This window comes from Pan paniscus, chromosome 6 (genome assembly GCF_029289425.2).
Source record: "Pan paniscus chromosome 6, NHGRI_mPanPan1-v2.0_pri, whole genome shotgun sequence".
Classification (NCBI taxonomy): Eukaryota; Metazoa; Chordata; class Mammalia; order Primates; family Hominidae; genus Pan; species Pan paniscus.
The window spans coordinates 12,468,282-12,484,148 of NC_073255.2; the positions used below are offsets into that span (position 1 = coordinate 12,468,282).

Genomic DNA, 15,867 nt, shown 5'->3' on the forward strand with positions numbered 1-15,867 from the left:
TCTCCGTTGAGAGTCATGTAAATCAAAGTTTTAAATTTTACGCTAAAACTCGTATTTTATGTTTTGTAAGATGGATTTTTCTTTGTGGCATCAAGATTGCTTACCATAGACCATTGGTATAAAGAGTAGGGTTGTGGAATGAAAGCCTAGATAAAAAGTGTGTTTATTTAAACATTGATTTTTCAATGAGATGGGAAAATGGCCCAGATCTCATGATGTCTCCAATTAAGAGATTTCCTTTGTTTGTGGGGGTATGAGTATGAACCCTTATTTGGCAGTATCTGTTCCTCTTTGCTGTCGTAGCTGCTTCCTGTTACATGAGGTGCCCCTCTTCCTCCTCATTCTTAAATTTTGAAACTCTTTTTAAGGTTGGACTTAATTTTATCACTACAGTGCAGGTTTTTTTAAGACCAGAGACTTCATCGGCTCATGTTTGCTGCTGTGTTCCCAGCTTCATAACCATGCCTAGAACATAGAAGGTGCCCAATGAAGAGTCACAGAATAAATGAAAGTATAATAGCAGACATTTAAATCTTGGCTGGAGCCAACCTCTCCTAGGGAGGGTAGAAGTGGAAGCATGAGGAAATAGGTAAAACTTGGAGATAGCAGTTGTGAGAAGTGTCAGAGGGATCATTCAGCACATGCATTTATTTAACAAATGTTTATTAACTTCCTACTAAGTGCCTAGCACTGTACTGGGGACTAGAGGTACAATGGAACACAAAAAATACTTCACCTGCTCTCATGGAGTGTATAATCCAGTAGAAGAGACAGAGATGGATGATTAAAGGGAAAGAATACTGTTTAATGACAGCGTATGTCTGAGTAACCAGACCTCGACTAGGGAGGGGATGGAGGGTGGTTGACGTCAAGGTTGAGCAGGTATTAACTTGGCCCAGAAGACAGGGAACTGTGCTCTAAGCAGAGGAAACATCATTTGCAAAGGTATGGTGATGAGGGAGGGGGTATACTCCAGGAAGTGGAAAGGACAGTGTAAAAGGACAGCAAGAATGTTGTGCCACAAGGCCGGTGCAGTAGGCAGAGACCAAAAGCATTTAGGGTTTTGTAGGTTATACTAAGAGCAGCTGGAGACCATTAGAGGGTTTTAAGCAAGGAAGGATAGCCTGGTCAAGGTTGTGTTGTAGAAAGATTTTTACTCTGGTATTCTATAAAGCAAAATTTCTGAAGGACCAGGGGAAAGATGAATAAAAGAAAAGCCTCCAGCACCACACACCAGATATGTTGTATACCTTAATTTACTGAAATCAGTTTTCAGAGGCTTGAGACTATCCTCTGTGTGGTAGCACTTGGAAGCCTGAGTGAGGAGACAAGTTGATAAATAATTGGGTTGATCTAGGACTGGGGAAAGGCAAACCCAAAGTGGCAAGGAAATGAAGACATTGAGGGTGCTAGTAAGAATATTGAAATGATTGATCTTGGGCTTGAGAAATGCTAAAGAAGGAAATAAAACCAGTATAAGAATTCCTAAATCAGTGGTCCCCAACCTTTTTGGCACCAGGGACTGGTTTCATGGAAGACAATTTTCTCACGGATGAGGGGTGGGGGTGTGGTTTCAGGATGATTCAAGCGCATTACATTTATTGTGCACTTTATTTCTATTTACATTGTACTATACAATGAAATAATTATACAACTCACTGTAATGTAGAATCAGTGGGAGCCCTGAGCTTGTTTTCCTGCAACTAGATGGTCCCATATGGGAGTGACAGGAGACAGTGACAGATCATCAGGCATTAGATTCTCACAAGGAATGCACAACCTAGATCCCTCTCTTGCGCAGTTCACAATAGGGTTTGCACTCCTGTGAGAAACTAATGCTGCTATTTATCTGACAGGAGGCGGAGCTCAGGCAGCAGTGTGTGAGACGAGTGGCTGTAAATAACAGATGACGCTTAGCTCCCTTGCCTGCTGCTCACCTCCTGCTGTGTGGCCTGGTTCCTAACAGGCCAGGGAGCAGAACTGGTCTGCGGCCCTGGGAGATGGGGACCCCTGGTCTAAATTATGTGAGTCTCTGAAGTTTTAGACTGGTGATTCCCAACTGCAACTTTTGCAAGATCAAAAAGAAAAGCAATTATGTTTGAGTTGAACTATTTAGTGTATCTTTATTAGGAGTCTATGCCAGGCTCTATATATGGCACTAAGGATAGAGAGGTAAGCGAACCATAGCTTTACCTTATGAGAACTGACAACAGAGTTGTACAGATGCCAATTGCAATGAAGATTTTAAGTATGTTCATTCTTTTTGAATCTATTACCTTTTGCCAGCCTCAGTTAGAAACAGGCATTTAAATTTTTGTAGGCAACCTTAATTATTGAAACACCATTTTTAACTATAGCTATATTTAGTTCGTGTGCTTCTACTGCTAGAATATTTATTTTTTTTCAAAAATTCTACTTTAACACTTATTCAAAGTTTGTAGAAGCGAAAACTGAAAGAGCCTCTAATGATCACTTAATCCACTTTCTCAGAGTGTGGTATGTGTGTACCACTGGTCATAAACAGGATGCTTTGTAGATAAAACACAATCAAGCCTTTTTAATAGTTATATATTTCAGTGTAGGTTAAAAATATATTTAGCATAGCATACCATGATTCATGGACCTTATGAAGAGATTAAAGTCAATTTTCAGATTTTAAAAATGAGTCAGTTTAAAGAAAAATATTAATGGCATAGGTGTTACATGACTGAAGTTTGGGAAATACTAATCTAAACCAGCTCCTACATTGTGTAGATGAGAAAACAAAGGGGTTCCCCACACACAATGACTTTTCTGAGGCATATAACTAATATACGGCAGAGCTAGGACTAGAACTCAGGTTCGTTCAGTACATTCCAGTGTTTATTCTGCCATACAAGGCTGATGCTTATTACTAAAGTTGAAGAAACCGCTGTCTTAGTATGACATTGTACTTTAAATCTCCATTGTTCATTACGATGACCACATATGGTTATTTATATTAAAATTTGTTAAAATTAAGGTTTAAAATTTGAATTAGTCACATTTCTAGTGCTCAGTAGCTACATGTGGCTAGTGGCTACCATATTGGACAGCATGAACATGAAACATTTCTGTCATTGCAGAAAGTTTTATTGGGCAGTGCTGCTTTAAACTATTGCTTAGGAATATGATTCATAAGTTTTCCCCCCTTCAAAGGGATAATACTTATTAATTTGCTTACCACACTGAAGTCGTTATAACTCTGAAGTTAAGCTGAAGGTACTAGTAACAGTGCAATTAAGATAATTGATCATGGGAAATGTAGCCAGGATGGGATTCTCAGATTCCTACCAGCTCATTTTATTGGAAGTGGTTGTTCTTTCTCCTTTTTTTTCAATAAATATTTTCTTGAATTCATAGCAGATAGAGAGAAGAAATACAAATATATTGAAAAAGAGGGTTCTTGAATAGAGAATTTTCTGACTTTCTGAATAGTTTATTCAACATAAGAATTATATTTTGTTGATATTTTAAAACTTTTTATTTTTAAACATTTTCAGTGAATGGACCTGAGTGGACCCTTTGATCACATCAGTAAACATGAGCGGTACCAAACCTGATATTTTATGGGCACCACACCATGTTGATAGATTTGTTGTGTGTGACTCAGAACTAAGTCTTTATCATGTGGAATCTACTGTGAATTCAGAACTCAAAGCTGGATCTTTACGTTTATCTGAAGACTCTGCAGCTACATTACTGTCAATAAATTCAGATACACCCTATATGAAATGTGTTGCCTGGTATCTTAATTATGATCCTGAATGTCTGCTGGCAGTTGGACAAGCAAATGGTCGAGTTGTACTTACAAGCCTTGGTCAAGATCATAACTCAAAGTTCAAAGATTTGATAGGAAAAGAGTTTGTTCCAAAACATGCACGACAATGTAATACCCTTGCCTGGAATCCACTGGATAGTAACTGGCTAGCTGCTGGTTTAGATAAGCACAGAGCTGACTTTTCAGTGCTGATATGGGATATCTGCAGCAAATATACTCCTGATATAGTTCCCATGGAAAAAGTGAAACTTTCAGCAGGTGAAACTGAAACAACATTATTAGTAACAAAACCACTTTATGAGTTAGGACAGAATGATGCTTGTCTTTCTCTTTGTTGGCTTCCACGAGACCAGAAACTTCTCCTTGCTGGTATGCATCGTAACCTAGCTATATTTGATCTTCGGAATACAAGCCAAAAGATGTTCGTAAATACAAAAGCTGTTCAGGGTGTGACGGTAGACCCATATTTCCACGATCGTGTTGCTTCCTTCTATGAAGGTCAGGTTGCAATATGGGATCTTAGAAAATTTGAGAAGCCAGTTTTGACATTGACTGAGCAACCAAAACCCTTAACAAAAGTAGCATGGTGTCCCACTAGGACTGGTCTACTTGCCACTTTAACAAGGGATAGTAATATTATTAGATTGTATGATATGCAGCATACACCCACTCCCATTGGGGATGAAACTGAACCCACAATAATTGAAAGAAGTGTGCAACCTTGTGACAATTACATTGCTTCCTTTGCATGGCATCCAACAAGTCAAAATCGAATGATAGTTGTAACTCCCAACCGAACAATGTCAGACTTCACTGTTTTTGAAAGGATATCTCTTGCCTGGAGCCCAATTACATCTTTAATGTGGGCTTGTGGTCGTCATTTATATGAATGTACGGAAGAAGAAAATGATAATTCTTTAGAAAAAGATATAGCAACGAAGATGCGTCTTCGGGCTTTATCAAGGTATGGACTTGATACAGAGCAGGTGTGGAGGAACCACATTTTAGCTGGAAATGAAGATCCACAGCTCAAGTCACTCTGGTATACTCTGCACTATATCCTTTTCATTGTGAATTTTGTGAGGTGAATCAGGTAGAAATGTTCTTGAAGTTTGCCAAAAGGTCAGTCTGTAAATATGCTCAATGTTTTATATACAAATAGAAGTTACATAATACTAACATTATAAAGTAAAATTGTTCTAAACTTTCGAACTTGAAATACTGCTTTGTAGATTGTGTAGGAGGAAGAAAAGTGTATCTCTGCAATAGAGTCGAACCACCTTATTTACACTGATACTTATTATGAATTGGCTCCAAATCAAAATAAATTTAGCTTTGAAATATATTGTCATGCATCACTAGTATTTCCTATGCATTTAAATACTTATGAAGCAATACACAGAAGATATGGATCAGAAATCTCCAGGGAACAAAGGATCATTGGTTTATGCAGGAATTAAATCAATTGTAAAGTCATCATTGGGTAAGAAAATTCTATTTCATTTTCTCCAATATGTTTATAACTTTTGTACTTTTATTTTGCCCCCTGTCATTTGGCAGAAATTATCTAGTTATTTCAGGATCATGTACATAATTTTTTTTTGTTTTCTGATTGGATATTTCAGTGTATTGTTGAGTTAAATGCATACTTGTATTTATATCCAAAACCCTTTTTGCAGGGAGTCTTAATTCTCTGAAGTGATGTTGATCTTCTTAAATCTATTCACACGTTTATTCAATGTTATTTTTTTGAAAACCCACTTTGAGAGGTTTTACACTAGACAATTTATAGATTACTGATTGTTAGTTCAGGTTTTATCGCAACATTTTGCTTCTTAAAAACTAAAAAGATCTCTAATTGAAGGAGATCCCTTTTTATTTTGCTCCTCAAATACTTTCATTGAGCCATCTAACAGCAAGGAGTATCATATGAAATATGGCCTAACCTGGAGGAATTATACCCGATATAGTCCTTGGTTAATTAGTGAATGAATTAATTAACGTGAGTTAATGTAGGATTGAAAATTGGTATGGTAAACTACTAAAGAATAAAAGTGACAAAAACCAAACTTTTTTTTTCTGACTGCTTTAAACAGTTGTTCCTATTCTTTTACTGGAATTGAATAATGGGTTATATTAGAATTGCAGGTTGAGTATACCTTATCCAAAATGGCTTGGGACCAAAAATGTTTCAGATATTTTCAGATTTTGAAATATTTGCGTTATATACTTAGAGATTGACCATCCCTATTCTGAAATCCAAAATGCTCCGATGAGCATTTCCTTTGAATATCATCTCAGCACTTAGAAAGTTTCAGATTTTGAAGCCTTTTGGATTGCAGTTTTCAGATTTGGGATGCTCACCCTGTATCTCTGTGATCTAGGATTCGTTCTCTAGCTTTTGGTAAGTCAAATTTGGGCCCAAGTCAAGCTGTTAGAAAAGTAGTTAACATTATTTAGTCAAAGAGCAGTAATAGAAGTAGTAAATCCAATTTGATTTTTTACAGAGCTTGTATCAATACCATACAAACAAAATACAAAATAATAAAATATTTTAGAGTAGGTTAAGTGTTTTAATTAAACTGTTACATTATAGTGTTTTTTAAGGTCTTTCAAATTACTTTGGTTCACTTTACTGAAAGATGCAGTAGACTACTTACTGATCAGTTTGATTTTATTGTTTTTGTATTAGCCCTCCACCAAAAAAAGTAACCTTTATTATAAATAGTAAAATGAATAAGTTTAGTTAGAAGCTGCTGTTTTTATTAACATAGGTAAAAGGGCACACATACTGTTTTACTCCCACAAATGAACCTGGTACCATGGTTCATGATTTTAGAGCCATTGCCTATTGCTACAAAGAATTAAACACCAAGTTGATAGAATTTATAGTGTTTTAGCTATATAGTAGATCAGGCCACACTGCACTCAATTATTTAGAGGTTGGTTATTGTGTTTTTTGTATTTTGATATATTTTAAGGAAAAGCCAGCATCTGAGGAAAAGCAAAAGGGGAAAATGTAATATGTTTATGTTTCTGGTGCACTAGAGACAAACTGAGTATCCCACCCCTGTGTCAAAATAGTCTCTACCCACACTAAAGAAACACTACTGTTGGAAAGATTTCCTCATTCATCATTCTCTCATTGCTAGGTTTTCAGCTTTTTGTTTTGTTTGGTATAGATATTTTTGTTTCTACTACCCAAAGGTGAAAAGTAGAGAAATACTGTCAAGTATGCCACTCTTAGATTTCAGTCTTCTGTTTTATTTGGCCATACCTTTTCCTCTACTTGTATCTCTAATAATCAACACATGGTAAGTCAACACATTGAGCCATCTTGTCCACAGTAACCTAATACACAAGTTTATTAGAGCATACAGCTAAATTTTAATTTTGGTAACAAATAGTATATATATAAGTGCTTGCTATGAATTAGTTGCTTTTCCCATGTTACTTTAATTTTTACAACTGCAATATGAAGTAAGCTCATTCATTCAGCAAGTATTTATTACATGCATGCTATATCCCAGGAGTTATCCTAGGAACTAGAGACATAACTCTCAAGAAGATACATAAATCTCTTCCCTCATGGAGATTGAGCAGGATCAATGTCATCCCTGCTCTTGAGGAGTTTATATTCTAGTTTAGAATATAGACAAGTAAGCTGGCAGTTATAACATAGGGAAGAACAGACAGTTAATTACAGGAAGGACTCCTAATCTGGTTGCAGGGATTAGAGGTTTCTCAGAGGAGGTACAGTTAAAGACAAGGTCCAGACAGGGAGCAGCATGTGCAGTGGACCCAGAGGGTAGAGAGCATAGCACATTATTATGGCTGAAACAGAGCGTGAGAGAGGAAGTGAGGAAAGAATGGAGGCTAGAAAGGTAAGCAATGGGCTAACTCAAGAAAGACTTAGAAATCATGTTAAGAATTTAGGGAGATTCATCTTGTAAGACGGGGAAACAGATGGATTTGTGACAGATTTGTGTTTTAAAAGGATCAAGATTGATAGTGGGGATATCAGATAGAAGCCTGCTACAAGGAGGCAAGACGTGATGCTATCCTTAACAAGGTTAGTAGCAGAGGAGCTAGAGAAATGTGGATACATTAGAGAATAGGACAAAATTTAATGATTAATTAGATAAAGGGGTGGAGAAGATGGAAAAGTCAAAGGTAGCACACATATATTTAGTTTGGGAAACTAGTTAATTTTAAGTATGTTAATTAGGAATAACGCAGGAAGAGTATTTGGGTTTATTTTGGAGCAAGTTGAAATCAAGATGCTTAGGTAGAGATGTCCATTGGGCAATAGGATATCAGTTCAAAGCCCAGGGGAGGAATATAATGTATGTCAGAAATAAATGATATTTGATAGAGTAAATGGAATTGTTTGGAGTAAGAAAGAGATGGCTTAAAGGAGACTGAGGCAGATTGTTGAGAGATGTAGGAGAAAGAGCTATATGACAAAAACCGCAATCACTTTTGTACCAACCTAATATACATTCATGTGGAAGAGAGGTCAGTTGTCCAGTGCTCCATGCTTCAGATCCAGCCAAATAAGAACTAAAAAGGACTCACTGAATTTAGGACTAGGAGAAGGTCTTTCACTGGCGGTATGGATAGTAAATTGCAGTTATATTAGAAATTCAGAGTGGGTTGAGGAAATGAAGTAATCAATTATAAATACTTTTTTCAAGGAATTTGCCTATATAAAGGAGGACAAAAAGATACCCAGTAGGAGGAGACAAATCTGGAGCCGGGAGCTTTGTGTTGCTTTATTTCTGTTTTCAACATGGGATTAATTTAAGCATGTTTAAATGCTAATTGAAGGAAGCCCATAGAAAGAGGTTAAAGATGCAGAGAGAAGGGAGTGAAGCGAAGTTCCTAGAAATGGAAGGGAATGGGATCCAGAGCACAGGTTTCTTTAGCTTTAGATACAAGGGTGCACACCTCCACATTTGCCAGAGGAAAGGGGAAAAGGATGCTGTATGCAGGATGTTTAAGTTTCAATAACCAGAGGCTGAGGGATTTCCCATTTTATGGCTCCTGTTGAGAAGGAGCAGGGAGGTTGTAGGAAGAGGATATGGAGAAGAGGAGAGAGAGCTGTCTTGAGAAATATGGGAGGATTACTGGGTAACATTATTTTACCTGAAGGCAGAATAAAGGACAGTAGGGCAAGATAATTAAATATATTGGCAAGAGAGTGATTCACTTGACCCTTGGGATCGTATTTGGATAGAGATGAAAATGAAGACAGGATAAGACTGATAAGTAAAAATAATAGTGGTGAAGACACTGCGAGGTTGTGAAAAATATAAGGAAGTGAGATTTTTGGAAGGCTACGTGGTTGTGGTTAGAAAGTAGGTCTTTTGGAGGAGGACAGTTTCAAGTGTGGCTGTGAAAGGAGTAGCTAAAGTCTTGGAGGTGTAGACCACTGGAGATAAGGAAGCAAAGGAACTGAGAGGTTAGTTTATTGAATGGGCTAAGTGCTTAGATCAACCAGGATGAGAAGAATGCATGCTCTGAGGGCATCTCTTCTACAGACCTGTATAGCAAGTTCACAGTGTTATTAGTAGGTATAATTCCTTCCTTTTAAGATGGCAGAAAGTTGTATAAAAAATATTGGCCTGCTTTAATCCATCATGAAAATAATATTTTTCATGCTTAAGGAGTAAACTCTACAGTTCCGGCTATTCAGGAGGTTGAGGTAGGAGGATCGCTTGGGCCCAGGAGTTTGAAACCAGCCTGGGTTACATAGAGACCCTGTCTCTCTTTTTTTTTTTTTAAACAAACAAACAAAAAGGTAAAATCTAATCTAGAGAACTGAGAATTTGTCTGTGCAAAATGACTTCAAGGGGCAAAATAGCTAGGATTTCTTATAAACTGGATAATTGTATTGCTTAGTTACTACATAGATATTAAAATGAAACAAATTAGTAGCTACAAAGAGCGTAGTATCTGATTGCTGATTTGAAAGAAATGTTTAAATCCTAATTTTTTTTTTTTTTTGGAGACAGAGTCTCTCTCTCTGTCACCCAGGCTGGAGTGCAGTTGACACAATCTTGGTTCACTGCAACTTCCACCTCCTGGGTTCAAGTGATTTTCGTGCCTCAGCCTCCTGAGTAGCTGGGATTACAGGCGCATGCCATTACACCTGGCTAATTTTTGTATTTTTTGTAGAGACAGGGCTTTGCCACATTGGCCAGGCTGGTCTCCAACTCCTGACCTCAAGTGATCTGCCTGCCTCGGACTTCCAAAGTGCTGGGATTACAGGCATGAGCCATCGTGCCTGGCCTAAATCCTGATTTTTAATGTTTAAATAAACTTGTTTTCCTTGCAGCCATCAGTAAAACGTTTTCTGTTATTTATGTATAGGACAGTCTCAAATTAAGGAGATAAAATTTTGTTACTTTAGTGTTATATAACATGCATAAATATATTTTACTTCGTTTTCAGAGATATATTAAAAATTTATATGTATGTTAAACTCATAAGTTAAAACCCATGCTGACGTCATATTGCTTATTTGATAATTCTGATAATCAACTGTAGCATAGTTATCAATAAAAAGATTTCTAAGCAGAAAAAATATGTGATACAATAACCATGTTCTTAACATGCAGGACATATTAATATTTCCACCTCCTAGCAGTGACCTCTTTGAATTCATTTTCAGTCATCTACTGCATAATGATGTTTCTGTTAACAATTGACTGCATATGTAATGGTGGCCCCATAAGATTTAATACTGTATTTTAACTTTACCTTTTCTGTGTTTAGGTACTCAAATACTTACCATTGTGTTAGAGTTGCCTGCAGTATTCAGTACAGTAACTTGCTATAAAGCAGAGGTGTCCAATCTTGTCTTCCCTGGGCCACAATGGAAGAATTGTCTTGGGCCACACATAAAATACACTAAGAATAGCTGATGAGCTAAAAAATAAAAAAGATCTTTAAAAATCCCCCCAAAATCTCATAATGTTTTAAGAAAGTTTACAAATTTGTGTTGGGCCGCATTCAGAGCTGTCCTGGGCTGTGGGTTAGACAAGCTTGCTTTATAGCCTAGGAGCAACAGGCCCATGTAGCCAAGGTGTGTAGTGGGCTATGCCATCTAGGTTTGTGTAAGTACACTGTGATGTTCATACAACAACGAAATTGCCTAATGACACATTTCTCAGAAGGTATCCCTACTGTTAATCAACTCATGACTGGATTGTTCTCTATTCTGTTCCATGACATGATTTCTATAAAATAAAAACTCTTTAAGAAATTAGAATATTATTATATTATTAAGCTGTAAGGAACCATTTGAAAAATAAATTGCTGATTTTTGCTCACCTGTTTTAAAATTGTATTATCACTAAATACCAGCTTTAAATCCAAAATTTATAGGAGAGATATGAAAATACACACCTTATAATACATCTCAGCCTCTACCTGAAATTAAATGACTGCATTCTGCCCTGACAATTTAAATTTGTTATTCAGAATGAATGTTTTAATTTTTTTAATAAGTGTTTTATTAACTTTTATCATTAATCGTTAAAAGTTTTCACATTATAGTCCTTAAAAATCCACTTTGATAAGCTAAAAGTGATTCTGTCTTTGGGCTGACTCCCCTCATGGTTGCAAATAAAGTAGCATGCTGCTTCTTTTTAGTGGGTAGGAAGTGCTGTTAAAGTAAGAAAACTTTTTGGAAGTTTCCTCTTAACTCCTTGACCTGAATTGGCAATAGTTTCCAATAGTCAGGTTAAAAATAAGTAACTTCAAGTGGAATTATTTAACTATTTTTTGTATTTCCAAAATTTTACAAATAACACATCTTGGAACTTTTTCATAAAGCAATCGGATATAATTTAAAATATGTACTAACATGCATAATATTTTAGACTTGCCACAGCCTAAAATCAGATAATCACACAAGGTTTTTAAAAGTATGAATTAGGTATAAAAGAGAGTTTAGACCTTTGACTATGTACTATTTTACCTTTTTTTTTTTTTTTTTTAAAGAGACAGAATCTCACTCTGTCACCCAGGCTGGTGCGATCTCGGCTCACTGCAACCTCCGCCTCCCAGGTTTAAGCGATTCTCCTGCCTCAGCCTCCCGAGAAGCTGGGACTACAGGTGCACACCACCACACCCGGCTAATTTTTGTATTTTTAGTAGAGACCGGGTTTCGCCATGTTGGCCGGGCTGTTCTCGAACTCCCGACCTCAGGTGATCCGCCCGCCTCATCCTCCCAAAGTGCTGGGATTACAGGCATGAGCCACGGTGCCTGGCCTAAAATTTTTCTTAAAAGTCATTTAGTCTGAATACTTGAAAAGAGTAAAAATAGGCCGGGCACGGTGGCTCATGCCTGTAATCCCAGCACTTTGGGAGGCTGAGGTGGGTGGATCACCTGAGGTCGGGACTTCGAGACCAGCCTGGCCAACATGGTGAAACCTGGTATCTACTAAAAATACAAAAATTAGCCGGGTGTGGTGGTGTGCACCTGTTGAGGCAGGAGAATCGCTTGAACCTGGGAGGCGGAGGTTGCAGTGAGCTGAGATCGTGTGCCATTGCACTCCAGCCTGGGTGACAGAGCAAGACTCCATCTCAAAAAAAGAAAAGAAAAATTTTATATATGTAATTTAACTTGCAAATGACAAGTTTTTAATATTTTCTTATTTTTGCTTGTGTTTGTTTATGCCTTTAATTCCTTGACCAGAATGACTATAGCTAAATTAACTTTGGTAGTGTATTTTCATTCATTTACTATCTCGTCATTTCCATGGGTCAGGAGTCTGGGCACACCTTAGCTGGGTCCTATGTTGAGAGTCTCAAAAAGGCTAACCAGAAGCTATCAGCTTCTAGAGGTCGGAGTGCTCTTCCAAGTTCATGGAGTGGTTGGCAGAATTCAGTTCCTTGAAACTGTAGGACTGAGGTAGCCATTTTCTTGTGGGCTAATGGCCAGAGGTTGCTCTCAGCTCCTTAGAGGCTATTCACAGTTCCTTGCCACGTGGCCTTCTCACAGACCCTCTCAGAGCACAGCAGCTTTTACATCTTCAAGATCATCGGCAGGAGATCTGTCTCCTGCTGCTTCTCTCTTACCTCGAGACTGTCTTTCAAAGGACTTACTTAATTAGGTCAGGCCCACACAGGATAATCTTCCCTTGATTCACTCGGTGAACTGAGTAAGGGCCTTAATTATATCTGCAAAATGCTTTCACCTCTGCTGTATTCTGTTATCTCGAGACAAGTTACAGATTCTACCTGTACGCAAGGGGAGGGGTTTACACAAGAGTGTGGTTGGCGGGGCGGGAGGGCGGGCCAGGACAGGAATGCAGCCGTTTTTAACAGTTCTGCCTACAACCAACAGGTTGAATGAGGAATTCTAGAAACTATCTGCTGTTGATCTAGTTATTTACAAATGTATAATTGCAGTATTGTATGTAAATATATAAATATATAATTACTGTAAATTACAAAGGTAAATTACTACAAAAAATAAAAAGTTGGTAATGTTGGACATTCATGTTGCCTAATTCATAATTTAATTTATTCTGAAAATCCTTTTTGTTAAAAAACATAATTATATAATGACAATTTTGGTGGTAAAACTTTCTAGAACATTTAAGAATTTGTTATTATAGTTCTTAAGTGTCATCTTTATTCGTTTTGACTTTATTTGGCACTAAGTATCATCCTAAGTGAAATTACCATGTCATTAGGATCAACTGCCTTGATTGCAGTATAAATAATGCTACGTGAAGGCAAGGGTTTGTTCTGAAAAAAGAATGAGAAATGAAGTTTTCTGATTTAGTAAGGGGAAAAATAGCCCTCAAGTTAGTCCCATTATATTTTAAAATTATTACTCACCTTAAACTTTCAAAGTACTTTGAAGTCTGTAATCTTGTTTTTTAATGTACAGAGAGAGAAGGAAGAAAGCGAGATCACTTCTACTGGATTTCAGACAGTAGGGATACCTTGTGAATAAAACAGACAAGACACCTGCCCTTTTGGAGCTTATGCGCTACTGGGAGAAGAGATAAGACTGAAAAATAAATTAATAAATGGGAGCACATATTAAGTGCTAAAGGAAATAGAGGAAACAGTGGGTGGTGAGTTAGATAATAACAGGTATATCTATTTTAGATTAGGTGGCCAGGCAGTAACTCAGTTTAGTCCATCTGAGCATTTGCTCTTATTTCAGTAGTTCTTTGCTAACTCAAGGAGCTACTATAGTTAAAAACATGCAAAATATGTTGTATTTGTGGCATATTTCATATTTACACTATCATAAAATTATGGCTGAGAAGTTAAATATTCTAAATGTGTCAACATAGTTCTCTGTAAAACTGACTTATTTTCCAAATATATTTTGAAATAATATAAAAATGTTTTCTGTTTTTAGGAATGGTGGAAAGCAGCAGACATAATTGGAGTGGGTTGGATAAGCAAAGTGATATTCAAAATTTAAATGAAGAGAGAATCTTAGCTTTACAGCTTTGTGGGTGGATAAAGAAAGGAACGGATGTAGACGTGGGGCCATTTTTGAACTCCCTTGTACAAGAAGGGGAATGGGAAAGAGCTGCTGCTGTGGCATTGTTCAACTTGGATATTCGCCGAGCAATCCAAATCCTGAATGAAGGGGCATCTTCCGAAAAAGGTATTAGGTTATAAACTAAGATATTAGTTATAATCTAAGATGTTAGCAGTTCATAGAATCTTTTAAAGAAAAGAGGCTAATAATTTTCAAATATCTAATCACTTAAAATTTTCATTTAATTTTTGTTGGAGGAGAAAATTAACACAGCAGTATATCTATAACAGTAAATACTTAGCTCATCTCTTATGCCTTGGTTTAGGGCTGTAAAAACAAAGATGTATCTTAAATGTTAGTATAATATTATAAGGAGTGCTCAAGTGTGTCCATTTTCAATGTTTTCTCTTAAAGATTGTTCACATAACATTTTTAAAAATATATTTTCTTAAAGATTAGGACTACTTTAGCCTACAAGTATTTTTATGATCCATATTTGAGTGTTTTAGTTTATACTTTCTTTGGGATGGTTATTGTATGACCTTTAAGAAACTCTGAATGACACTTTTATTTAGGCTAATACAAATTCTTATAAAAAGCATACTTTGATCTTCAAAAATGCTTCTTGAGTCTGGCGATTAAAATACAGTTTTCATTTAGTATTTTTTAAAAAGAAAGAAATAAGATAAGGTTTTTTCACTCTGGCATTTTGCCAGAGGATCCTCAGAAAAACAAATCCTGATACAAAACCTCAGGGGTTTTTTTCTTATCAGGAATATTTCACTTGGAAATAACTAAAATATATATAGCTATTGGTCTTTAGTACACCTAAAAAATAATTTTTGAGTATTCAGAATACTGAATCCTTACTTGCTGGTCCATTTTGAAACCATTATAGTTTAGCTGTAGCATAGAGAAAAACATGAAATTCACTGTAATTTTTTTTTGTAGTCTAAAAGTTAAAAAAGTTAATATTTTGCTCAGATTGGCATCTTTTCCTTCACCTTTGCTCTAACAAAAGTCTTCCTCAGTTAAGAGTGCAATAGAAAATAGGTGATGATGGAAAAAAGAATTGATATTTAAAGCCATTTCTAATTATAATTTTGCTATAACTTGAAAGGGTGATACTTTCCTATCTTGTGTACGTGGGAAATTTGGTGGTCGATTTAAACACCCATACTAACAATAGGGAAAATATATCTTTCCAGTGATTTTAAGGACTGAAGAGAAGACTTCTCTGAGTCAAACATTCTTTTCCATTTAGAAGTAAATTGTTCTGTACAAAATCCAAAGATACTTCTTTGCTATTTTTATTTTTATTTTAAAAGACCTTAAATCTAATGTATTAGGCAAAGGAAGCAAGCACAAAGTAACTTGGGAAAATATTTATAGAAATGAGGAATATAAAGCTGTTAAGAACATAAAGTGGGAAACACTGCTTTATTTGGAAAAGAAAGAAAAAGATTAGAATCAAGAAATAGATTAAGAAAACTTATATAATAAGTGTAGAAAATACTTAAAAGTGAAAGTTAAAGGAAAATTCAGT

At 36.3% G+C, this 15,867-nt stretch overlaps 1 protein-coding gene across 5 annotated transcripts in view; it reads left to right on the forward strand.

The window, feature by feature from the left end:
• The window catches only part of MIOS (meiosis regulator for oocyte development), a 57,533-nt gene that overhangs the window by 3,334 nt on the left and 38,332 nt on the right, over nt 1–15,867 (forward strand). For all 5 annotated transcript variants that reach the window (XM_034963687.3, XM_008978677.6, XM_008978680.7 and 2 more), the window contains 3 exons: nt 3,522–4,855; nt 5,184–5,282; nt 14,193–14,447. In XM_034963687.3, coding sequence (XP_034819578.2) covers nt 3,562–4,855; nt 5,184–5,282; nt 14,193–14,447 — 1,648 coding nt within the window. In that variant the 5' untranslated portion in view covers nt 3,522–3,561. The remainder of the gene's footprint in view (nt 1–3,521; nt 4,856–5,183; nt 5,283–14,192; nt 14,448–15,867) is intronic.